Consider the following 24,640-nt stretch of genomic DNA (forward strand, 5'->3'; position numbering starts at 1 on the left):
CCATTGGATCACCTAAATAACACAAACACGCTTTTATGCAAATGAATGCACAGCTTCGGCCAGTATAGTGTGTCAAGTAACAATGTAGGGTATCTTTAGAATGAAAGATAAATAAGACACAAAGCAAATAGTTGTGTTGGCTGTAAATGGAGAGGGTCAGTCGGCCATTTAGTTTCATTTTTTTGCCCTAAAGTTTTAACATCACTGAAAAATAATACTGCACTTTTGGTCAAATTTCTTCATGGGATGGACAATTGTTATGGGGGAGCTCCCTCTTGGTGCAAACACTAAAAACACGTGCCTCACTTAGTTGGTGTCACGGACAGCACTTAGCCAAGAAAATGTTACAAAAATGTTCACAGACTGAAACGTATGTGATATTGTGACCTCACCTGTATTTGACTTATTTCTCATAATCTGCTATTACTCTCTTACAGGCAGTGCGATTGGTAGCAGACCTATGCATTGACTACAAGATTCATGATACACAGCTGTGGAATAGTATCCTCCTACAACTCATCTCCTTCAATATGACAGACTTCTTGCATCATGTTCTGTCTTCTCTGTCTGCATTACCAGACCTATGGCACATACAATGTCTACCAAGAGCTTGGAGAAGTGTCTTATTGGCCCCATTCACAGCAGGTTGGTCATTGTTTGTCATCTCATATCACATGTATTATATGTTATCATGATCAATACTTTAAAACAACACATACAATGCCAAGCAAGGATGTGGAACCTTTCTTGTTCTGTTCTTTTCAGGTTAGAATATGGTCAATGTTGGCACTGTAAGTACTCACAAATACAGAGATATGCATTCATTAGACACAAAATACAGCCAAGCAATGTCAGGCATGTAAGCAGCCGATTACAGGGTTCCACTGATTCACTAATTTAAGTCAATGAATTTTGATTTTAGAAAAGTCTTGGAAATTTGGTCAAAAATTCAAAAATAGTGGTAAAAAATTGCGGGCAAGTCACGTAATAAAAAAAAAAGTGAGAAATCAAATGTACAAATTACTGTAAAGGAGAGACATTGAAAAAGCATTGAACATAGAAATGAAAGCAAGGTCTGCTTGATGAGTGGTGGTTATGCATGAACACTGACAAGAAGCACCATGTTAACTGTGATTTGTAGTTTCACCAATCATAATAAAATAATTTTAATAAAGAAACATGTCTTGTTTTTTCTTTCTCTACAAGCAGTATGTGCTCCATTAACCGAGGACCAAGAGGATCGTTGTCGTCAGTCAGCCATCTTTCTGCAAAGGTAAAATACATGTGTAGTGCATACACATAAAAAAGCATTAATTTCTTGCTGTATTTTATAGATTTGATTTATGATATGTATCTAAATATCTGAAGCAAGAGGTACCAAGAAAGCAGTGCATGGAAAATTGTATTTAATAATGACATGTTAGAGAAGTAGTTTGCCTCAAATTCCCAAAATTATAGTGATTAATCTCTTGTACCTGTGCTTAGTGATGGGCCTAGTCAATTTTTGTATTTCTATTTGAAGGAGGCAGACGATATTAACTAGTTAAACAAGGATTAAACAAACTAAAAAACTATGCCAAAAATGTCAGGTTTTTTTCCACCAGTTTAATATAATTTAAAAACTTACAGTTATAGCTATTTTTCTGATGATTTTAACATTATATCAAACCGCATTTATTAACATTTGCGAAACATCAAAAATACATGAAATACACAAGAATAAAAATATTAATTACACAACAGAGATATTAAACCTAGGACAACTTGCTTACCCTGTCTAGCAGGGGGCAAGGCAAGGTAACTTTAAAATTTAAGAAAGCAAAAGGTTAATAAATTCCCAAAACCAATGGTGAAAACTCATTCTTCAGCATCTACCCAAACACACCTATACCCACACTTACATACTCAACCCACTAATGCTTCATCTACTCCCTTGCACATACACCTCAACTAAACACTTACACACTCCTGCTCCTGACTACACTCATTCACAACACAAATCTACACACTTACATGCACACACTCCTATAACTGCATAACAAAGCAAATGCATAAAATCATGGTCGATTGCACATCATAAATAAATACAAGTATACAACATTGGAAAAGTCACATTTGAATCAAGTCAGTTGGATGAAGCAACTAGTCTCTGGGAGCCATCAGGCACACATGATTATGGAGGGTTGTAAACCCGAGAGGTAAACTTGCCATGGGAATAGAAGGAGAGGTGGAGAAGACCAGACAGACAACTTGCGCCTACTGAACATTGATCTGCGAGCAGGTGATGGCGGTTTTGCAAACATCTTGCATGATGACTCTCAGAGACTGCTTGGAGACATTGGCATTACACAGATACTTTAGACTAGCATGGAAGTCACTTTGGATTGTATGACCAAGAGATCCAACTTCAATGGTCACATATTGCACATTATCAAACTGTTCACCCAGTTCTTGGATAAGAGTCAGATAGTTTGGCTTGTTTGCTTTTCTGTCCTTGGCATTGCACATACTTTGCTTAGAGTTGTGGGGAACAGTTAGTTCTCCCAGAGTCACACGATTCTTATTGCGATTGATGACCACAATGTCCGGTCTTGCCGAGGTTAACGAAATGTCAGGAGGAACCGTGGAAGGAGGGTTACTAGTTGCTTGAAGCCAGGGATGTCAGCATATATTGTGCTGCCATCTTGGACATTGTCTTTCAAGAATTGAACAATTGATGACAAGACACAGTCATGTCTCCAGGTGAATCTACCCTGTTGAAGTGCTTCCTGGCAGCCATTCAGAACATGAAAAGTTGTTGGATTGGGTTGACTACAGAGGCAGCAAACAGCTGAAGTTTGGATCTTCCACCTACGAAGGTTCACCTCTGTTGGTAATGTGTCTGATGATGCACGGAGCACAAAAGATAGTTGACCAGGTGGTAAAATGGTCATGATCTTCCTCCATAGCTTATAGCTCCATATTTTATTTGCTCTGTGTGATCGCATGTTTGTGATGGGCCTAACTTTTGACATTGATATGAGAATTTACCTTTGTGAGGAGAGTCATAGGCGCTATATGTGAATTAATGTTCTCTGCTGAGAATATAATGAGATGATACAGGCAGCCTGTGTGGCTATTGATGTGTTGAAACAAGTGATAGTGATAATGTGGAAAATGGCACTGAGTAGAAGGCTGGAAATGGATGAAGAGTACATTGTGTATGCATGTGGTACCATATACGGTATAGTGCAGAAAAGAGAGGAAGCCTGATGCTTCGTTAGTCATGTGAACTGATCATGTGAATGATGAGTTGATGACAAAGTGAAATTGGTGATAAGTTATAGTGCAATTTGACCAGCAGAGAACTGAGTAAGAAGATAAAATAAAACTGACAAAGTGTACAAAGATATTCGTAGGCCTACAGTTGGTGTTCCTACCGTGCGTGTCAGATGAAGTACCGTAATGTTATGATGAAAAGCCTATGTTGTACTGAATTGAACTGAACCGAATTGCTAATGATAGCTCAGTATTGGAAATATAGTTGGTACAGTACCAACAATTTGTTAGGTCCTGTCACAATTTCTATTGGTCTAAACTAAATTGCTAGTGGGACTCCGTTTCTTTAAAAATAGTCATGCTAATTAGGTTTATTTTTGGTTTGTTTATGTTGCAGAGTTTTCGACTGTTCTGAGTTCAGTTCGTTCTGATTGCTCTGATCTTTCGTTCATTCCATCATATCGTTGCTCGCTCTCTTCTGTTTTAATATGTTTGATTGTGTCATATGATTATGATTATATTTATGTGTGTCAAGTGTGTGTAAAAAAATAAACCTGATAGAGAAACAAGAATAACTTATTGAATTGTCAAATAACTCTTCTCTGAGTGTCAGTAATAAATCCGAGGGGTCTGTCCCCTCACCTTACCCATGGTGGCGCTATAAAACCAGCCTAGACCAGCCCGGGCCCGCTTCACAGCAGTAGTTTTCACACGTGGACCGGCTGCACCGGTAATGTGATATCCGACGGCGCACCCATGTAGAAGATTCAGTTGTAACGGTAATAATTATATATAGTAACTCAACACCATCAAACATACCATATTTCTTATCATTTCAGTTGCCCAATGGCTATGTCCCTGGATTTAGCATCACTGTGTAAGCAGTTCAGTAAAGTAGAGATGTATGCTGAAGCTCTGGGTTGCTTACTCTATATACCAGCACAAGACAAGATTCAGGTAATGTTCACTTGTGTTAATATTAACATGCATGTCTGAGCTTGCGAACTTAGTAAGTTCCTCATCTCCACTATTGATTGATTGTATTTTTGCTCAATGTGTGATCTTTCCATTTGTCTTTTTAGGCATTGCTGGATCTTCAGTGTCATGTTGCCATATTAGATGAAATTGCTAAAGTGGAGCAAAGTGGGAAGCAGATGCCGCAGGCAGATAAGGTATGTAAAAAGCAAAGTAGAACTAGCATTTGAGGAACATCACAAGCAGAGGTCATTTGACGTCAAATGTCATCTATGGGTCAGATTTTAAATTCATTCTGATTGGGCTCAAAGTTGGTGGACATAAACCTGAGTGGAAGTTTGAATGTTTTAAAAATCAAGTGGCACTCATTCAAGGTCAAAGGTCATTAAGGGATCAAATAATTGGTTCAAAGTTGGTGGAAGTATAGAAGGTATTCATTACTATGTCATTGATGTGATTGCTGATGCATAAAATTCCTCCACATAGGCTGTTTAGCTTAATTGGGAAAGTGCCCTCTTGAAATGATATCACAGTGATCTTTATGTTATTACAGTGAGGCCCACATACAATGTTCAACACAAAATGAGCGATGCTATAACTTGGAGGGCAAATAAACCAACACCGCCAATTTGACTGACGTGTGTACAACGTGGGAAGCTATGGGGAAATTGAACAATTGTTGTCTGATCATGCATGTGTTTATGGTTCGGATTGTGGTTACTTAGCAACTCATGTTCCGCTTGGGTTTATTGAATACACTCTATTACTTGCCTTTTTTTTTTTAAAGCGTCCCATCAATGATTCTGTGAATATAATGATTGCAATAACCACTCACACCAAGAACCCTGCAATTTTAGTTTTATTTGTTTTTAAAATGGAGAGCACTCATGGAGACTTAAATTCATATCTCTCAAACAAATTTTGAATTTATTTTTAGCCAATTTTAGGGATGTTATCAATTTTATGTTGATTGCAGTTATTTTTGCATTTAAGATTCAATATAAAACTTTCCTCACAGGATTTGTAGATTTACATTTTTTTTTGCCGTGTTTCTCATTAGATCCAAGCAGCTGTGTTTGAGCATCTAGCACGCACTGAACGATACAGCACCTTAGAAGACACCAAACACTTTGCCAGCATGAGTGACTACTTTGTCAAGACCAAAAACATCAAGGGACTTCTAAAGAGAGCACTCATGGCAAACAGGTAAGAAAACATAATAGGATCAGGCACAATGAGCAAATTGCTTTTTTGTGAAAGCCCATAATTTAAGGGATCTGGAATGAGCGGTTTGAGCGTTTCGACAGTATTTTTTGTGGGACATGAGAACACATCAGACCAATCGAATTGCATTCTGAATACGAAGAATGTCTTTCTGATATCAAATAATTTTCGTTTTTTGAAATTCACAATATAATACAAATTTTATGACAAAATATTAAAATTTGATATTTTTCACATTTTTGATATATAACATTCCTCGAAGTAAATTTTATAAATCTAATGACATATTCTTAAAGTGTATGTAGCTGGGAGGAAAAGCCGACGATCAATTGAACATTTTGACCTTTCATATTGAAGTTATGGATTTTTTCCCCAAAAGACCTAATTTTTTTGGTGTTTTGGGAAAAAATCCATATCTTCAGTGAAAGGTCCAATTTTCAATTGATCGTCGGCTTTTCATCCCACCTACATCCACTTTAAGTATAAATCGTCAGATTCATAAAGTTTACTTCGAGTACTGTTAAATATCCAAAATATCATTTTTTACTGATTGCCATCAAATGTGTATTACATTGCGAATTTCAAAAAAATCAAAATTATTTGTTATCAGAAGGACATTCTTCGTATTCAGAATGCAATTCGATATGTCTGATGTGCTCTAATGTCCACAATAAATACTGTCCAAACGTTCATACCCCCCCTTAAAGCAAATGAGCGAGGCATAATTTTAGTATGGATCCCTATGCTTTTTATCGTACGCCATGAAATAAAGATTATAAGAACGCTTCCGTCTGAAGATCCGTCCTTCAGTCAGTCAGTCCGTCCTTCCTTGATTGTGAAAAATTATTTCTCAATAATTGTGTTTGTAGTCGCTATTATTTATAAACAGGAATAAATGTAATAGAGTTGGTATCATTGTGTGACGTTTTTGTTAAAGTTTGTTCAACAGAAAAATTATATCGGATTATGTTTTACTTTTGACGTTATGTTTGTTAATTGGTTTTAATGGTTAAAGTTTCTTTTAGTAGAGAGAAACTGTAAAACTATACCATTGATTTAGAAACAATGTATATAATTGTTCCTGATTTTTCAATTGAGTACTCACTCTGTTTGTACATGTTATTAGCACCTTTTGTTATGTCTTTGACTAATATACTGTGAGTAAATAAAATGAGAGCTATAAAATACAATCAATTAGGCCAGGCAAATATGTTGGGGAAATTGTAATATATAATACACCTACCCATCATGCAGTGGGAGTTTTAATGATATTTTGCCAAATGTAATCACACCTACACTCAGAAGGTCACATAGAATGTTATACATGCAATGTCAAATTGGGGGGGCAAGGGGTATCATGTTTTCAATCAATTTAGTATCCTTTGTGTCGTTATCATTATACAATAAAAATTCCTTTAAAAAAGGAATGAGGCTCCCAATGGGAGCTTTGATGTGAGATGCTGAAATCCGAGGGGGGGAGGGCACTCCCACTGTGAAGGTGACACGTATGTGTAGGGTCCCAATGGGAGCCTTGATGTGAGATGCTGAAATCCGAGGGGGGGGAGGGCACTCCCACTGTGGAGGTGGCGCGTATGTGTAGGGCTGTTAAGACCCCCTTTTTCACCATTGCTGTCACCAAAAGACCCCATTACCAGTACATGCTGTGTAAACCAAAGACCCCATATTTTTCCTTTAGATCTATCACCCAAAGACTTTGAAATGACAAAGCCATTTGAAGTCATTTAGAACTAGAAATTCAATTTTCGAGGCTTCTTTAGGCTCTCATACAAAGACCCCATTAAAAAGTCATTCTCACCCAATGCCCCCCTATAATTTAGATCCAAACGGATCTACTCTCTCAACCAATGACCCCATATTCTGTACATTTTGGTCTCCCTGAATGCCAAAAACCATGCTCTCACACAACGTTATAGGCCATACATGCAATGTTAAATTGAGGGGGGGGCAAGGGGGTATCATTTTTTCAATCAATTTAGTATCCTTTATATTATGGCATTGTGTCGTTATCACGTGTGGCCGAGTGGATAAGGCGCCCGACTCATAATCCATAGGTTGCGAGTTTGAGCCCCGCTCGTGCCAACGTGTTGTGTCCTTGGGCAAGGCACTTTATCCTCATTGCCTACTGGGGGATTGGGGTTGGGTTGAATTGTATAGTTGTTTGTTTCAATGTTGCAATATTGGCGCTGATTAAGCTGCTGCCTGCAAATTGCATTGTGTCTGTTTAGTTGTGTTTAATGTTCAATTCTAGCAATTTGACCTGCGGGTCACCATTAGAGTTTGAAATAAAAAAAACTTCCTTTTTTTTTAATTATAGAATAAAAAAAATTAAAAAACAGTAACAATCCTGTTGACCCTGGCTGGAGAAAATTATAAATGACTGCAAATTAGTCTATGAGTAAATTGTAGGTCAATGAATTATGCAAACCACACAAAATAACGTTGCACAAGCCAGTGATCTCCTTGCAATACAAACCGCACAAAATAGCGTGTATGATACGTTAGGCGGTCTACTTGTTAAATGGTGTGATCAAACGCAATGAAGCTGATTTGGTGAAAATAATCTGAAGACACAGCCAGAACAAGTATGCAAATCTTTTTTGTTTTGTTTTTCTATTATTCCAAGAGCACCATACCATAAAGTAAGGCAATTAAAAACCTCATGCCAGTTCTATGACACTTATTTTCTTTTTTTCCCTGTGCAGGGTTGGTGATGCAATTGACATGGTGAATTTGTACAGTGGTTACCACCCTGATACACCAACAACTTTGGGCCAAGATTCATCAGGGGTGGCTAAACTCAGGGTAAGTACACGATCTATCTAGATAAATAGCACATATCTGTCTAGATTTAAGGAAACTATGGGTGCAAAATTTGGAGTGAAATTCCTTTTTTGAATTATAGGCAAACATGGGTACATATTTGACTTAAGGGATCTGGAATGAGCATTTCGACAGTATTTTTTATGGACATGAGAGCACATCAGACATATCGAATTACATTCTGAATATGAAGAATGTCTTTCTGATATCAAATAATTTTCATTTTTTGAAATTCACGATATAATACAAATGCAATTCGATATGTCTGATATGTCCCACATTAAATACTGTCCAAATGTTCGTACCCCACCCCTTAATGATTATTTTGGAAGTCCAATTGGACATCTTTTATGTTGTAGCAATAATACCCATTGAATAAATATCACATCTATGAAATTCGGTGTCAAGATGTTTTTGCTGTGATTAAGTGATTCAGCTAGCATTCCCTACCATTAATTTTTCATGCTAAAAGTACATTGAAAGGGGGCACTAACACATGCAATTTAGAAAAGTTTACAGAGGCCACACATGAAGTATAAGGTCCAAAGTTGGATTTGGCATTTTGGATTTGAACCCTGGTGACCGCTAGAAGTTACAAAAGGCCATACAGGTATTAAAAAAATTTTTAAATGCACCAATCTTGTTGAAATATATACCAAATTACTGATCTGATCACAAGGTTTAAACAAATGTATTAGAGTTGTGCTATCAACAACCTGTCTTTATGGAGTTATTCTACAAAAATCTTTTTCAGGTAAAATGACACATTTTTTTATTGTACAGGTGTAAAAATACCAACTTGCTCCGATTTTGGCAGAAATGGTGGTGCGCCTGTGCATTGACAAATATCAATGCATGTAAAGCACTTATCAAATATCAGCCACTATTGGTCAATTTGCCTCATGAATGATTATTCAAAAGTTTATTAAGATGCAATAAGTTAATTAGTTTGTCTCATGTTTTGTTGTATTTGACAGTCATATTTGAAGATGTACAAGCTGGGTGATTTGTTGCAGTATGTGCCCAAGGAGCCTAGGCAGTACAACTCTGAAACAACTGGATAAATCAACAGTAACAGCTTGAAGAAAGACGCCATTTATATAATAAGTCTTCCAAAATATCTTGGGTATGATAAACAAGACTTGAGCTGAAGATGTGTGAATTTCATATGACCTGCTCTTCCCTATGTGACATAAACTCAGGTGATGGCCTAAAATTAGATAATGGCCTAAAAAAGATAATAGTCCAGTTCAAATCCTTACTGATCTGTATTTTTTGTCATTTTTGTTAATATTTGTGTAAATTTATATATTTATATTACATTTGCAGACTATGCATTATACTGTAACAGACAAAAACAAACATTGTACAATGTATTCATATATTTTCTAGTTTATTTTCTCTTCTGAAAAATAATGTTATTATTATTGATTCGTTTATGTACAAAATGTACACATCTCTTGTATATTGTACCTCAATATTATTTTGCATATAAATCTAAAAAGGAAACATTGCCTTTTTTGATAGTTTGAATACTTAACGAGCCCTGAAATTAAAATATGTAATGTTGAAAATAAGAGAAATTGTGAACGCTGTGTTAAGCTTATCTGTTATTGAACTGTACTGTGTTGTGGAACAAGATCATGAATTTACATGAAAGATGCAGAACCAGACCTGCCAACTGTTCCACATTTTGCTTGACAATCCGCATTCCAAAGTTAAAAAACACATTTATGAAAAGACGGGAGAAACCCCGAAAGACAGGAGAAAAACGAACGATGTCGGAAACCATCTTGTAGGTCTTTTGCATTGTTTTGCCTTATTTGTTTGGCTTGAAATAAAAAGGGGACAATGTGATCAGTAGCTATCACTGAAAAATAACATTTAAATAGGAATCTATTCTGTATACAAATCTCACATTATGGCTTTACATGCTTCATTCGATACTGCGACCATCAACATACGCACATGTAACACAAATTTTATGCGAGGGCAGAAGTGGTTCAACTTTCAAGACATGGGGTCATGTTCAAAAAATAGTTGGACACCCCTGCATCTGCTCACTGAACTGGTACATAACATATCAGAAGGGCTGTATACAAAACAAACATGGGCTTCTTTAACATTGCCTTAGGGAACAAACCACAAGTTTGAAAACATCCTATAAACCAAAGTGCTTTTGTTTGTTATAAACCAAACTGCTTTCGTTTATAGGCTGACACCCTACCTGTAAGTGTGAAATGTTGAAAATTCTAGCCCAAAAGAGCATTGTTGACCAATATTTTAACTATGTTTTTACAAACATAATCAGACTTTTGACCTCCCCCTGAATTGTCTTTTTGTTTATAGGATGTCATCAAACTTTTGGTTTGTTCCCTTAGTGGTCTGATAATAAATAGTTGAAATTTGTATTATAGAAATGATTTGTACAGCCAGACACATCCCAATAGTTCTTTTTTTCCATGTTATTGTCTCAATGTTTGGTGGGAAAAACTGGTAGTACATGCATGCCTACTATACCAAAGACATTGCCTAATTCAGTACTTGTGATGGGCTTATGCACTTGTAAGCCTACATTCTAAAAAGATGATCGAGATATCTGGCTATGCAGATTTTTTTTATTATAGCATAAAATGGGAATGTAACATAGTTTTGATAAAATGAAATTATCTTTACCAAATTTAAAGATTCATGCAAATAGTAATTATTATGCAGTAAATGTATTTAAAATTGTCATTTGGCAGGAAAAACCTCATGTAGGATGCATGCAAGCCTCAAGCTACTGTCACAAATGCTTGTGTCTGAAAGTTGTGAACATTTTGTGCTGCAAAATATATTGACCTTTAGGTGATGGGGAAAACCCTGTTCTCTGGATGAAAAATTGCTGATTTTAGAAAAAATCTGCAAAATGGGTCGATCGGTCCCGTAGAACAAGGTTTTTTTTTTTGTTGCCTTACAGCAGTTTTCATATTCTGATAATTTGTGTGACCAAATGGCACTCCACACTGGGCTATCCCAGTTGAAATTCACACACCCCTGTGGAAGACAAGGGAGTTTGAATTTGAAATGGGGCTACCTGAATGGGTGACTACATTCAAACTTTACTCCCCCTTGTCATGTTTTCCATAATTTCAACTGGTTAGCCCATTGTGTAAGCATGTACAACAGAATGAGCACTTTTAAGAAAAGTGTATATTGCATTTGCAATACACTCCAACATGAGTTTGGTTACAACAGATTAATTTTTGAGTGCAAATTGGATTGCAATATGGCTGGATGCATGAATGGTATGAATTTGGAGAAACATGAGAAATTAGAAAACATGAACTGTTTATAGCACTAGTATATTTATATATTATGAAAAAATTTGTTAAATAAAAACTATAGATAAAATAAAAACTATAGATTAATATGCACAGATTGTATTGCAATTGTCTCCATCTATTTAACAGATATATTAGTCATTTGGCCATCAAAATATATTAAATTGTTGACATCCTTCAAATTAAATAAAAACTGAGCTTTTCAAACCAAAAGTTTCACAAATTCAATTCAAGGAGAAAATTGAACAATATCATCAACAAAAGACTTGAACATGTATGATGGCAGAATACTAAACGCCCATGTGCCAAAAACATTTTTGAGTAACAAGGTCAGGCTTTTTAATCACAACTTGCATATTCTCTTAAAATATATTGATAAGTTGGTTGTGATAATATGTTTTACATTTTTCAGATTTGTTTCTTAAAGTATGTCTGCTTTTCCAAAATTCAGAATTTATTCACTAATTAAAAAGTATCTGTGATAGTGAATTTATATTTTAAATTTTAAAACAAATCAATCTGGTCATATTTTGCAAAATTATACATATAAATCATTGATATTAATTTAGATATATTTTTAGTAAACAAAATACAGAGGATAGCTTGGATGGTAGAGCACTGGTCTTGCAAAGACAGGTCGCTGGTTCGAATCCCGCCACAGCTAAAATTTCTTTGCTCCCCCTCTTCATTTAATATTATTATCTGATCAGAGTTTCTCTGTATATATTGTTTACTAAAAGTACCGGTATTTAAAAGCTGCATCTTCATTGATTCCCTCTACTTTCGCTTCCCGGGTTGTACTGTAATGTGGACATACCCCGGCCACACAACAGCAAGGTTTTATGGCTCTGACCAGCGTCTGAGCGAAGGTATTGGTAATTGGGGTCACCATCCATCATAGGGCTGAATAGCTTATATGTGACCATCCTCCACAACTGAGCCCGAATGTCGCCAGTGCCACTATTGAGATATGCTCCATTGAACTTAACAATAAACAATAGGAAACAAAGGATTTATTGACTGTTTTATTGATTTTTCACTACTTAAATGTCAAGTACTATAAACATGATATACATCATTTTAAAGCTAATTTCAAGCAGAATATTTTGGATGAATATCTCAAAAATGATGATTGGCGACTTCAGGGCTCAGTTGTGCTGGATGGTCACATATGGTAGAGCACTGGTCTTGCAAACTAGAGAGGTTGGGTTTGAATCCCACTTCAGCCAAATTTTCTTTGCTCCCCTTTTTTCATTATATAATTATATTTTCTTACAAATATGATATATAGCAGCGTCATTGTTACTTGATTGGTATAAAATTATATGATCATATCATGCAATCAATATGAGGACCGATCAATCAATAGGAAAATACCCCACCAACTTGCCCTGTCACATGACACAGCAAGTAGCACTGACATTTCTTTGGCTAGAAGTAGTACTTTCAGTTCTTGACCTAGTACCACCATCGAATCTTGACCCGTTTCCATCATGTAGGAATGCTGTGCTGGTTGATGGAGATCCTTCAGAAGACAGGGGACTGTGGCTGCTTCCATCACTCTTCCCCATCGTTGAATTAGGACTATTGGGTACTGACATCAATGCATATTTACTACTGCTAGTAGAGGGCGCTATACTTCCTCGTTGTGATCGCCTAAGCTGAGCTTGTTGGTTGATGCTGAGATTGGCTGAGCTGAGTCTGTCTTGGTTAACATGTGTTCGACTTGATTTGTACCTGTCTGCTGAAGAGACTTTTGATTGCATTGTTTTTTGAGATAGTTGACTGAGAGCCACAGATAATTGGGTTTCTAGATGTTTGATTTTGTCCAAGTTTTTCTTCTTTTCAGTCTGTAAAGTTTGGACCTGAAAGTGAATGAAGTGTCACAAATAATATAAGTACATTCAATACATAAGGGTATAGACAAAGTGCTTATTAACAGAATGAGTAAAATCAGGGTCTATCCTTCATGTTTTGTAAGCATACACAAAATTAGCCCATTGTCAAGACTTCATTGAGGGATGTGACTGTTTTTTCCGAAGCTGTATACATGTAATTCCTATCTTGATACATTGTACTTGGCAAAGTATGCTTGAATGAAGGCAATTCCAAAGTCACTGACATGAGAGTTTGTAATTTAAACTTTGAGGTTGCAATGTTTTATGCATATCGCGTGAGACTCATTCTCATCCAACCTTACGGAATCTGATGTTGTTTAAATTCTTTTACACAGCAAAAGAGAAGCTATAATGCTCTTTGCTTAGTCGGCGACATCAGAGCAACTTTCATTTTATGCAACATCAAATCATGATCGAGGATTCGCTCAAAGTACTGTTGTATACAAGCAGATGGGTGAACGAAATTGCTACCTCGATGTGTTGATCATCTGACTGCATGCACTAGATGGAAAATTGGATCACAAAATTGGCTATAACAGTTGAAATCCATACCCTCCCTGAGTCCCTGTGGAAGACATGACTTTAATCTCCCACACAGGGAGTATGAATTTCAAATGTGAGTTACCTGAATGAGTCTATATAAATACCAAAATTTATTTATTTATTTGAAGATATTCACCCCTTGTGTGTGAAATTAAGGTCATGTTTTCGATAGGGGTGTATGGATTTCGACTGGAATAGCTTATTTTACCCACTATTTGCATTATTATTCATTATACTCACCTGTTCTTTAAGAGTTGCAAGTTGTTCATTTGTAGTAGTCAGTGTCTCTTCTGTCTTTTTCAAATTGGCCTGACATTTCCTTAAATTAGCTTTGACTATATAGTCATCATCATCATCGCCTTTCCACTGAGATGTTGATGAAGTATTCAGAGAGGGTTTCCTGTAATCAGAGGAGGTTACAGATTGTATCTTTAGAGAAAAGTTAGTTTGTGATGCACAATTTTAATGTATTATAAATCAAACTAAAAGATACAGACAGGACAGAACAACTTTAAATTTATTAGAATTCAGATTTGAGTAATTATGGAACAAAGATACATGTACTGAAATGGTCCAAATAGTAAACATGGCAGCCATCTAATATTTTATTAAAGAAGAAAAGCGGACAAATATCAAGTAATGTTAAAAATATGTATGTAGGTATTGGACAGAGATAAAACCTTTACAATTATGTGCTTTAATTTTTGCACAAGTCAGTCAAATTTTGTTTTTTACACTCTTTAATGGCAAATTCTTTTATTGGTAAATTATGTTTTACAAGTCAAATAATTTACTCACATTTTCAATGTTTCATCTTCCAATCAGAAGACTTCATCAGTATGCACAGATCTATGATGAAATATCTAAGAGGTGAGTAAATTATTGGACATGTGAAACAAAATTTACCAATAGTTTTATACCTTACCAGTCTTAAGCAGGAATAACATTTTTCTCTATTTCCCTAATTATTTCCCTCAATTTCTGTTTTACCTTTCAGAAAGTTGCGAAAGCTCTGTCTAAGGCCTCGATCCATAGGCTGTTCCTTGTGGCATGTGCCCTTGTTCGTGTTTACTTTTTTCCCATGTGACCTGCCACACAGACAACGAACCGTAGCGGCCACTAAGCAAAACAAAGGTTCGTTGTCTGTGTGGCAGGTCGCATGGGAAAAAAGTAAACATGGAACAAGGAACAGCCTATGGATACGAGGCCTTAGACTCACTGACTGACCTTGGGAGGCTTTTTAAATTTTGATAACCCTTTTAGCGACTCAAGGGAATGTAGCTGGTCTTGCGTTTTTTGGAACAAGCTTGGTTCCCCAACAAGTATGCCAAGTACCAAAAATGCTATAGTGTTGGTACATTGTATACATTTACCTGTAATGTAACATATCTTACCTATCTTTTCTATTACCAATGTTGCTGGTATCAAATCCTGCCCTTGCTAATCTATCTCTGTCCAACTCTAATTCTTGATGAAGAGTGTCAAGCTCCTAAGTGTGGTATAATAAGAAAAGGTTACATGTATTTCTTTCTATGTTCAAATATTGTGAATACGATTAATAGTTCTGAAAAGCGTATCCACAAAGGCCGAGTTATTTTTTGTGAGGTTTTTACATTTAGGCATATACTCCAACAAAATTCAAATGTTGTCATGCTATCACAGGGATCACTGAATAATAATGCGCAGCAGTTTCAAATGTTATCACATTATTGCAGGCATCACTGATAATAATGTAGCAACATGAGAAGCATGTGTTACTTTTTTTGCAATACCACTGTGAACATTGTGTTAGCTCTGTACTTATGTTATACTAACAGTACTAACAATTCTGTTAACATTTATATACTAACCTCATCAAGCCTTCTCAAATCTGCTTCTCTACTGTTACATAGCTGCTGTCTTCTGTCCAGAAATCTTTCAAGATCCTCAACCTGCAATATAAAGATACACATATAACTGAATAAAATATACACCATTTTGGCTTGGGGAAAAATTCCTCCAGGCAGAATTCTTGCCTCCCCCAGTAAAAACCCCAGTGCGCTCAAGAATTTACTAAAAAGTGGGAAGGGTCACATTCAAGATTTGAAGTATTTGCCTTGGCTTACATGTACTTTGTTTCTTCACCCTGCATAAGCAGTGCACACAAAATTGGCTACTGTTGACCCCATTTTTTTTCCACCAAGCTCCTTTGTGTACCGACGGTCTTAGATATATCAACTGCCATGATTAGCGGGGGGGCCTACTGGTTATGCCACTGCCCCATAATTCCAAGGCAGAAGTAGAGAAAGCGGATAATGGTCTGTGAATTTTGCCTCCACTGGGGATCAAACCCAGGACCTCTTGCAAGAGAGTCTATAACATCTTGCCCATTGTACCATACCTCTTGTTGTTGTTCAGTACACTGCTGTAATCTTCGATCAACAGCTTGTTCAAGCCCAGACACATCTTCCATCTGTTGAGTCAAGCTGGCATATTGCTCATCCAGTTTTAACTCGCTCATACGAGATAAATATTCTTGACGTTTGGCATCAAGATCTTTCTCATATTTGTTAATCTGAAAAAGGTAGAAAATGTTGTTTATTGACAAACAAGTTGGATTTGGCATGTTTCATTAATATAACCTGTTTTATCATGTTGTTGTTACCAGATTTGCATTGAAATTATGTGCATTTTGTACGGTGGTGCACATTTTTGTCTTGGAGAAATTGCCATTTTTTCCTCCCATTTTTTTATACAAAAATGTTGGTAAAAAATGTTTTAAAATCATTTGTCGATAGAATTGTGAGATTAACATTTTAAGCATCTCAAGCTTATGTGACTGTTTGAGTTGGGAAAGAAAAAAATGCATCCTACATTGGATTTTAAATTTTTTACTGGTCAAAGCTTTTAGATGTCTTTTTTATTTTGCCTAATTATGACCGACACTTGGCCCCAATCAAATTTAACTTGAATACTCGAAGTAGAAATATTGCTATCATCATAAAGTTACATTTTAGGGTGAAATATTTCAATCATGAGATGGAGAAAACAAAATTTGGTAAAAGGAGATTATTTACATAATTAAAAAAAGAAGAAAACTCCTGTACATACCTCCTCTTCAAACTTATTTCTTGTATCCTCCAACTTCTTCTTTAGGGCGTGTTTTTCTTCCTTATAACTTTGTCTTCTTTTCAATAGTTTCTTCTTATCTTGTTCCAATATCTTGGAATCTTCTCCTGAGCTAATAACATCATCATCAGATTTTTCTTTGACATCGTCAAGGGAGGAACTATGATTTGGCAAATTATGGTTTGGCAAAGTTCCATTTGATGTACTTTCTTCTTCGTTCATTGTTTGCTCTAAATTTTCATTTGCATGGTTTATTTCAGAAGGTCCAGTATTAGATGCTGATTCAAGATCATGTTCATCTCGATCTTTATCCTTGTGTTTATGTTTTTTCTTCTTTTTCTTGTGCTTCTTATGTTCATGTTTAATGTCATCCTCATTATGAGATGGTTGTTCTTCAGTTTCATTGTTTGGATCTGACGCAGCAATTTGAGATTTTGTTCTTTCCTCTTCTTCATCCATGTTGCCCATAGTGATAGCTATTCATACACTATTGTTATCCACATCATTGTAGGTTCATTGTAGTACACATATCTAAACCATGGTTTAAACTTGTTACTTTACTGTAGAATTTCTGTTAATTCCCTGTAGCAATAAGAAAAAAGTATTGTTGTAAAATTTAACTGAAAACCGATTTAACATCATGGTCATTAGAGCACTGGCTCAAATGATAGAACATGAAATTAAATCAAGTCGAGGATGTTCTGTGAAATATGCTAATGATAAGCTTCCCTACAATCACAAACTTACTGGCAATGTTATAATTGTGCCACTTACAGATAAATCTGAGCTTGATCATTTCCTAATAATCCAAAGGCCCCATGTTCCAATCTAAGATGGAGGTGGATATAACACAGCCATTTATGTTTTTTGGAAAAAGCTTAAATCAGAATCATATCTGAATGCTTACAAAACAAATTACCAGTGTATCATACAAATATACAAATAAGACATACAATGGAGTGTAATTTTCTATCTTGGTGTGTTTCACATCAGTGGTTTGCAAATTAATACATTTTGTCAATATTAGAAAAATACAAGTATAATTAATCAATAAAAGATATCCCGGCTATAGATCCAAATATGAGCATTAATAAGGTTTATTAATAATGCAGGTCATGATAGGATAGGGTGGTTAATTCCAGAGATGCTGCATGACAATTTGCATGTAAAATAAGTGAAATAGATGTTTTAGGGGTTGGAAAACACTCATTTTCAAGTAAATTTCTCTGATTACTTTTTTTTTCTTTTGATTAATTATATTTATTAATTTATGTAACATGTATTGAGCTTTTCCAGATGAGTCAAAGGAATGGAGAAAAAAAGGCATATTTGTAATCCAAAAACATGTGTTGCTGATGTTTCTTTTGTTTTTAACTTTTTTTTCGAAATTTGGGATAAGGTTTTTCTTTGTAGGGTCAATCTTGTTTATGGTTTGGTTCAAATATTAGGTCATCTGCCCCTCTCTAATATCACATAATATATTACCGTACGCCTGAATCTGTACATCATTGTTCTATCAGCTTTGCTTTAGGCCTTGGACCAGCATATACATGTAGGCCTAATTTTATTTGGAGTAGCAGCTGTCTTTTGTCTTTTTTCTATTTTGATTTTAGGCCTGCATATGATAGTAGACAATAATAATCTACATATCAAAATAAAGACGTCACAGCAACCTGAGACTAGGTATATTCGTCTCAGACAGCAACAACTAATATCATGTGTTCCTTCTTTACTACAATACTGGTACTACTATTCAAACCAAAAAAATATGTCACACACACATACATGATTAGGCCTAAAGCTTGTGTTTATCTCTTCCGCGATTTTGACCAAACATTTATTTTCTTTGATTATGAAATATACTTATAGTTATATGATTTTTACGTTGCCTACCTTCATATTAACACTCCACAGTAGTAAATATTAATCCAGGTCTGTTATACAAAAATAAAACACCAAAACCATACATGGTTACAGTATTTAATTAGTCAAACCTTCGCATTATAAACATTATCCTTGGATCTATATGCCTGATACATGTATCTTGGTCACTATGTCGATAACCTGATCGCTGATCTAAAATTCCTAATGATTGACTTACGCATGGCTTACGTAAATAAATCGAAATAAAATGTGATTGAAATCAATGATGTCTTGCACACAGAAGTGGTATTGGGCTTCTTTACATAACAATCGCTAGCCTAGTTACGGTACACAGTGCAGTAACCCATCTCGTCTTGTATTGATTCTTTCATGGACGAGCCTCCAATCCGGTCCTCTAGTGGGAGTGGCTCAACTTCAGACAATCCTAAGAAGGTAATGTATTAAAATTATACCACTTTAATTTAATGAGGTACGACTTTGTCCCCGATTGATTGACACCACTGTACTTCCCTCTGAAATTTAAGTACGTTCCAAAATAGGCATTTGTATCACTTTACTTACAAACATCATTTTCTCTTTATTTTTTCAAAGACGGAATCTTTTAATAAACTCAGTACGCAGAAGAAAACTTTTTATACAAAATCCGTTAGGCCTATATTATAATTAATATTTTGTTAAACTAGAGGGTCTGGTGTAAAGCATATAAGTATATATGGCCAGAAATATCAGGGTTAGTCGGTCGGATCGGTTTACTGTCTTGTTCCTAAATTAAAGGGATGGACATGCCCAATAAAATGAACATCATAAAATGCATACAATATAGTACATTTGTTAACAAAAAATATATGTCAGAACTGAATTGTCAAATGATATATTTTTATGCCTATTTCCAGAGAAGATGATGTAATATTTGTCATAGCACCATGTTATCTCCATTACGAAATTATGTAAACATAGTAATTTTAATTACTATACACTTAAAATCACAATACACTTAAAAGTGTATTGTGTTAAAGTTCTATTGATAACAACATCAACAACGAGATGGAAATCTAGAACCCCCCCCCCCTCCATCACCAGCCCAGAGCCCGGACCCAGAGAGCTACCGACCTAAGGGGCAAGTTTCCCACTGGCTCAAAATACCGGGACCAAATGCTCTAAATTTACTATCCGGGACAAAATGATACGGGGACAGATTTGACGAAAAGTTGACAATTGTTCTAATTTTTTGCTGCTGGTGGTATAATATTAAACGTTTAATTGCAATTGACCATGTTGACAGCAATGCCAATGGTTAAAACTTATAGCAACTTTTAGCCATGCAGTTGGTCTTTGGTTCGAGGTGCCAGAACTGAAAAAACGCCACCAATTGACAGTGTGTGACAATTCAATCGGATGTGAGTACGAAGTCGAACCAGTGAATGTGTGAATCATAGATTTAGTAATAAATAAACATGGAGTGAATAATTAGGCGTTTACCTGACGTTTGTTAAATAAAGTAGAAGGATCGTATCCAGATGACAATTCTTCTGATGAAATGTTAAAGGACGGAACAAGTTTACTTAACATAAGCTAAGCAAGCAAGGGAATTATTATTATTATTATTATTATTACAAGGATTTATTGAGCGCATTTCCACAATGTCCAATGCGCTTTACATAATAAAAATACATACAAAGTACAACTACAAGCAACAAAAATACATATCAAAAGCCTTATATAAAAATGGCAATATTACCAACTTCAACAACAAAAATATACATAAACATATCTGCATGGAAATTCAAAAGAATAAATTATTATAATATTAAAACCATTGTATTTATATGAAACATCATTCAAAACCAACATACATAAAAGTAGCCAAAATTAAAACAAATAACTACGGCTTAAACCTTTGGGAAAAGAAACGTTTTTAAAAACTTTTTAAAACATTGCACATTCTGAGCGGCGCGTACGTGCACAGGCAAGTTGTTCCATAGTCTGGGCCCTAAAACGGAAAATGACTTGTCCCCAAAGGAACGTTTAGTACGGGGTATGGCAAGACGAGTTTGATCTTGGTTAGATCTGAGCCCTTGACGGCCTGAGTTGTATTTAGTTAAGACATCTTGTAAATAAGTAGGTGCAGAACCATAAACACAATTGTACACATGCACTAAGATCTTGAATTCAATTCTCTGCTGGACTGGCAACCAATGCAACTCACGAATGAGTGGGGTCGCGCTGGTGCGTTTGCTGACCTGATAGATAAGACGTGCCGCACGATTTTGTAGCTTTTGCAGACGCTGAACATCAGAAACGGACAAACCCCCTAGCAAAGAGTTGCCATAGTCCAGCCGAGAAAGAATCAAAGATCTCACTGCATGTGCACAAGTAGAACGATCAATATAACGACGAATCCTATTTAAATTTCTCAAATGAAATTTTACACTTCTGCACAAAGAGCTAACATGATTTTTCATTGCAAGGCTATTATCAAAAACAATGCCAAGATTTTTAATGGAAGCAGATGGAGCAATCACAGATCCACCGATTTTCAAATCAAGGTGAGATACAGCATTTGCATGCCTAGCAGATGCAATCAAGAAAAGCTCTGTCTTCGAATCGTTTAACTTTAGCTTGTTTGCAAGCATCCACGATCGTATTTCTGCAATGCAATTGGTAAGCCTACAACGTGCAGCAGCTGTATCTTCCTCAGATTTAGGATTGAAACTAATATAGAGCTGCGTATCATCAGCATAAATGTGATAAGCCACCTGAAAACGCCTGATAATATTAGCGACCGGTTGCGCATACGCTGTGAAAATCGGTGGACCTGCGACTGACCCTTGTGGAACACCATACTTTAACGGATGATTTTCAGAATAGTCTCCAAGAACACAAACCCTGTTACTACGATCCCTAAGGTAACTATTAAACCAATTCTTGGCAGAGCCTGTTATGCCAAACTCCCTCTGCATTCGATCAACAAGAATATCATGATCTATTGTATCGAATGCAGAGGAAAGGTCCAAAAGGACCAACATTATTGCTTTACCTTTGTCAAGTTCATTCAACATGTCGTTTTTCACCCTAAGGAGAGCAGTTTCTGTACTATGGGAAGCTTTGTATGCTGACTGATATGTTTCAGTGAGATTGTTGTCCTGGAGATGATTATTGAATCTAGAAACAGCCGGATACTCTATGATTTTACCTAGAGTAGGGAGGTTGGAGACAGGGCGGTAATTTTTAAATAAATCAGGATTGAGAGTGGATTTTTTAATCAAAGGTGTGATAACTGCTTGACGAAGAAAAAGAGGGAATGAACCAACTCTGAAAGAATTGTTGATAATGGACGTGATGATTGGCAACAAATTCTGTGCAACAAATTTATCGCGATCTTCATTTGATCTAGTCTTCCTCCACGTGCGTTCAAGGGCTCTTCGTTCGCGACGTGCATTTCTTACATCATCAGTATACCATTTTGGATTACTAATCAGTTTCTGCGACCGCGTTTTTTCAGGACAATGTTTATCAAGAACCTCGCGAATTGAACGGTTGTATAATTCAGCTTGAGCGTTCGGATCATCCATAGAGAGAATACACTGCGTTGCGTTGCCAAGATCAGAAGTAAAAGATATCAAGTCCAAGTCTTTATATGACCTGGAGGTAAATACTCTTCTTTCAGGAGGCGGTTTTAACCTGTTAATTGTACATTGGATCATATGATGGTCGGATCCATACCTAAATGGCAAAACAGTGCAAGACGAAAGAAGATTATCCTCCGGACGACAAATAACATGATCAAGTATGTTACCACTGATATGCGTTGGTTTATCAACATATTGCTTCAAATCATGCTCTGTAAGGGATGTGAGGTACCTTGAAACATCAGGTTTAGATGGTTTGTTAACGTGAACATTCAAATCACCCATTATAAGTGGTTTACCGGGAAGAGTAGATACTACACTTAGAAAATCATCAAACTCTTCATTAAATCGAAGATGAGTAAAACCGTTCGTCTTTGAGGGTGGGGGTCGGTAAATGCCAATTAACCTAATGGCTTTTGAGTTATCAGTTACAGAAACATGTTCAAAGTTAATGGTGTCGACTCCAACAGGTGACAAAGACAGCTTCAAACTGGTCTTACTGATTATGGCAATACCACCGTGCCTGTCACCAGGTCTTGGATGACTCAAACATGTATAGCCAGATGGCGTGAACTCATTTATTATTACAGGGTCTTCTTCTCCGAGCCAGGTTTCCGTTATCATTAATACATCCACATCTTTGTCTAAAATGTAATCGTGAACAGTTGTGGTCTTTTTGCCAACAGATTGCGCATTCCAGTGATGAATATCAAGACATTTTTTGCCGTCAAGTTCAATATGCACAAGATTATTTTGGTTTACGCCGCTATGTTCATTATTATATTGTTTAGTTATACGATCATGAGTTTGTACGATTTGGATATGTTTACGTACATTTTAAGAATCCGTAATTTTGCTCTGTGGTTGTTCAGTGGCGAATTAATTACTTTCTTCAGAAGATAGCTTTTTTCAAAGAGAAAATATCCGATGATCGTGTTTATAATTTTACGTGGTTTATCCGTACAAATGGTGAACAAATATGATTATCATCTGAAACAAAAAAAAAAGGTCTCCAAAATAAGATAAAAAATGCTGAATGTTAAAAAAAAGAAAAGGCCCGTTTACGCACCGGGAGAAGCCACATATGTTGGCCTACATAGGATTACGTTGTGCTATTGGAAAAAAAACTTGAAACATTTAGGTATTTCGTCTCCGACTATCAGTAAGTTCATTTCCATACAAAATATGTTTGTCTTTTGGTTTCATAGCACAACGTATAGGCCCATGATATCCTAACTTACATGTAGCTTCTCCCGGTGCAGAAACGGACTTTTTTTTTAACATTCAGCATTTTTGTATTTTGGAGATACTTTCAACATTGAGATACACGATGAATATATTTTTTGATCCGATGACAACATTAGAAATTGAAGTCATTATGTACCGGCCTCGTCATGGTGTATCGTCAATGCTATATCGAGCCGCTATGGTTAACAACTTGTGACCACAAACATTTAAACTCACGAGTCCCAACATTGTAAAAATATTCTGACAAATCGAGGGTTGACAAACAGAAGGCCTTAACTCAAAAAGTGCCTTTTGGAGAAAAATGAGTAAAATAATATTTTGCATTGAGATGTGACCAAGTATTATTGTGCTATAGATGCAATAGGAAGTTGAATTGAGTTAATGCTTATGATTTTAAGAATCTGTGGGTATTACAGAGTATTTTGGTACCAAAATCTCAACATGGCCAAAAGTGAGTTAAGGCCTGCTGTTTGTCAACCCTCGAAATGTAAAATCATTTCAGCTTTGTTGAATTAATACGTTTAGAGGAGATTTTACACAACTCATTTTTTATAACTTTCGGCCGAAGCATAGCCCAAAGTGCTCAAATGTTACTTAATTAAAGGGATGCCAAGCGAATATGACGGGATCTGGAAAGAGGTCTGATTTTAGAAGCATGCAGTAGGAAAACCGGAGAAAAATCTGCGAGGAAGAGCATGGATCAGCAACC

The 24,640-nt window shown here is 36.0% G+C and overlaps 3 protein-coding genes across 3 annotated transcripts in view; 1 reads left to right on the forward strand and 2 right to left on the reverse strand.

Moving 5' to 3' along the window:
- The window catches only part of LOC140152935 (kinetochore-associated protein 1-like), an 82,414-nt gene extending 72,900 nt beyond the window's left edge, over positions 1 to 9,514 (forward strand). Inside the window, exons 48-54 of the mRNA XM_072175487.1 lie at positions 438 to 645; positions 1,210 to 1,273; positions 4,098 to 4,215; positions 4,341 to 4,430; positions 5,294 to 5,439; positions 8,181 to 8,280; positions 9,276 to 9,514. Coding sequence (XP_072031588.1) covers positions 438 to 645; positions 1,210 to 1,273; positions 4,098 to 4,215; positions 4,341 to 4,430; positions 5,294 to 5,439; positions 8,181 to 8,280; positions 9,276 to 9,362 — 813 coding nt within the window. The 3' untranslated portion in view covers positions 9,363 to 9,514. The remainder of the gene's footprint in view (positions 1 to 437; positions 646 to 1,209; positions 1,274 to 4,097; positions 4,216 to 4,340; positions 4,431 to 5,293; positions 5,440 to 8,180; positions 8,281 to 9,275) is intronic.
- A 2,686-nt stretch (positions 9,515 to 12,200) lies between these two features.
- On the reverse strand, positions 12,201 to 19,417 carry LOC140152936 (uncharacterized). The gene is made up of 7 exons (XM_072175489.1): positions 19,064 to 19,417; positions 17,153 to 17,752; positions 16,443 to 16,616; positions 15,913 to 15,993; positions 15,457 to 15,551; positions 14,303 to 14,462; positions 12,201 to 13,486 (listed from the first exon to the last, which is right to left on the reverse strand). Exons 2-7 carry the CDS (start codon positions 17,636 to 17,638, stop codon positions 13,016 to 13,018), a joined length of 1,467 nt encoding a protein of 488 aa, XP_072031590.1. The 5' UTR covers positions 17,639 to 17,752; positions 19,064 to 19,417; the 3' UTR covers positions 12,201 to 13,015.
- On the reverse strand, positions 19,372 to 23,307 carry LOC140152119 (uncharacterized). Its single transcript, XM_072174415.1, has 2 exons — positions 21,729 to 23,307; positions 19,372 to 19,478 (listed from the first exon to the last, which is right to left on the reverse strand). The coding sequence occupies exons 1-2, from the start codon at positions 23,305 to 23,307 to the stop codon at positions 19,372 to 19,374; spliced, it is 1,686 nt and encodes a 561-aa protein (XP_072030516.1).
- Positions 23,308 to 24,640: the final 1,333 nt, after the last annotated feature.

This window comes from Amphiura filiformis, chromosome 5 (genome assembly GCF_039555335.1).
Source record: "Amphiura filiformis chromosome 5, Afil_fr2py, whole genome shotgun sequence".
In the NCBI taxonomy this organism is placed as follows: Eukaryota; Metazoa; Echinodermata; class Ophiuroidea; order Amphilepidida; family Amphiuridae; genus Amphiura; species Amphiura filiformis.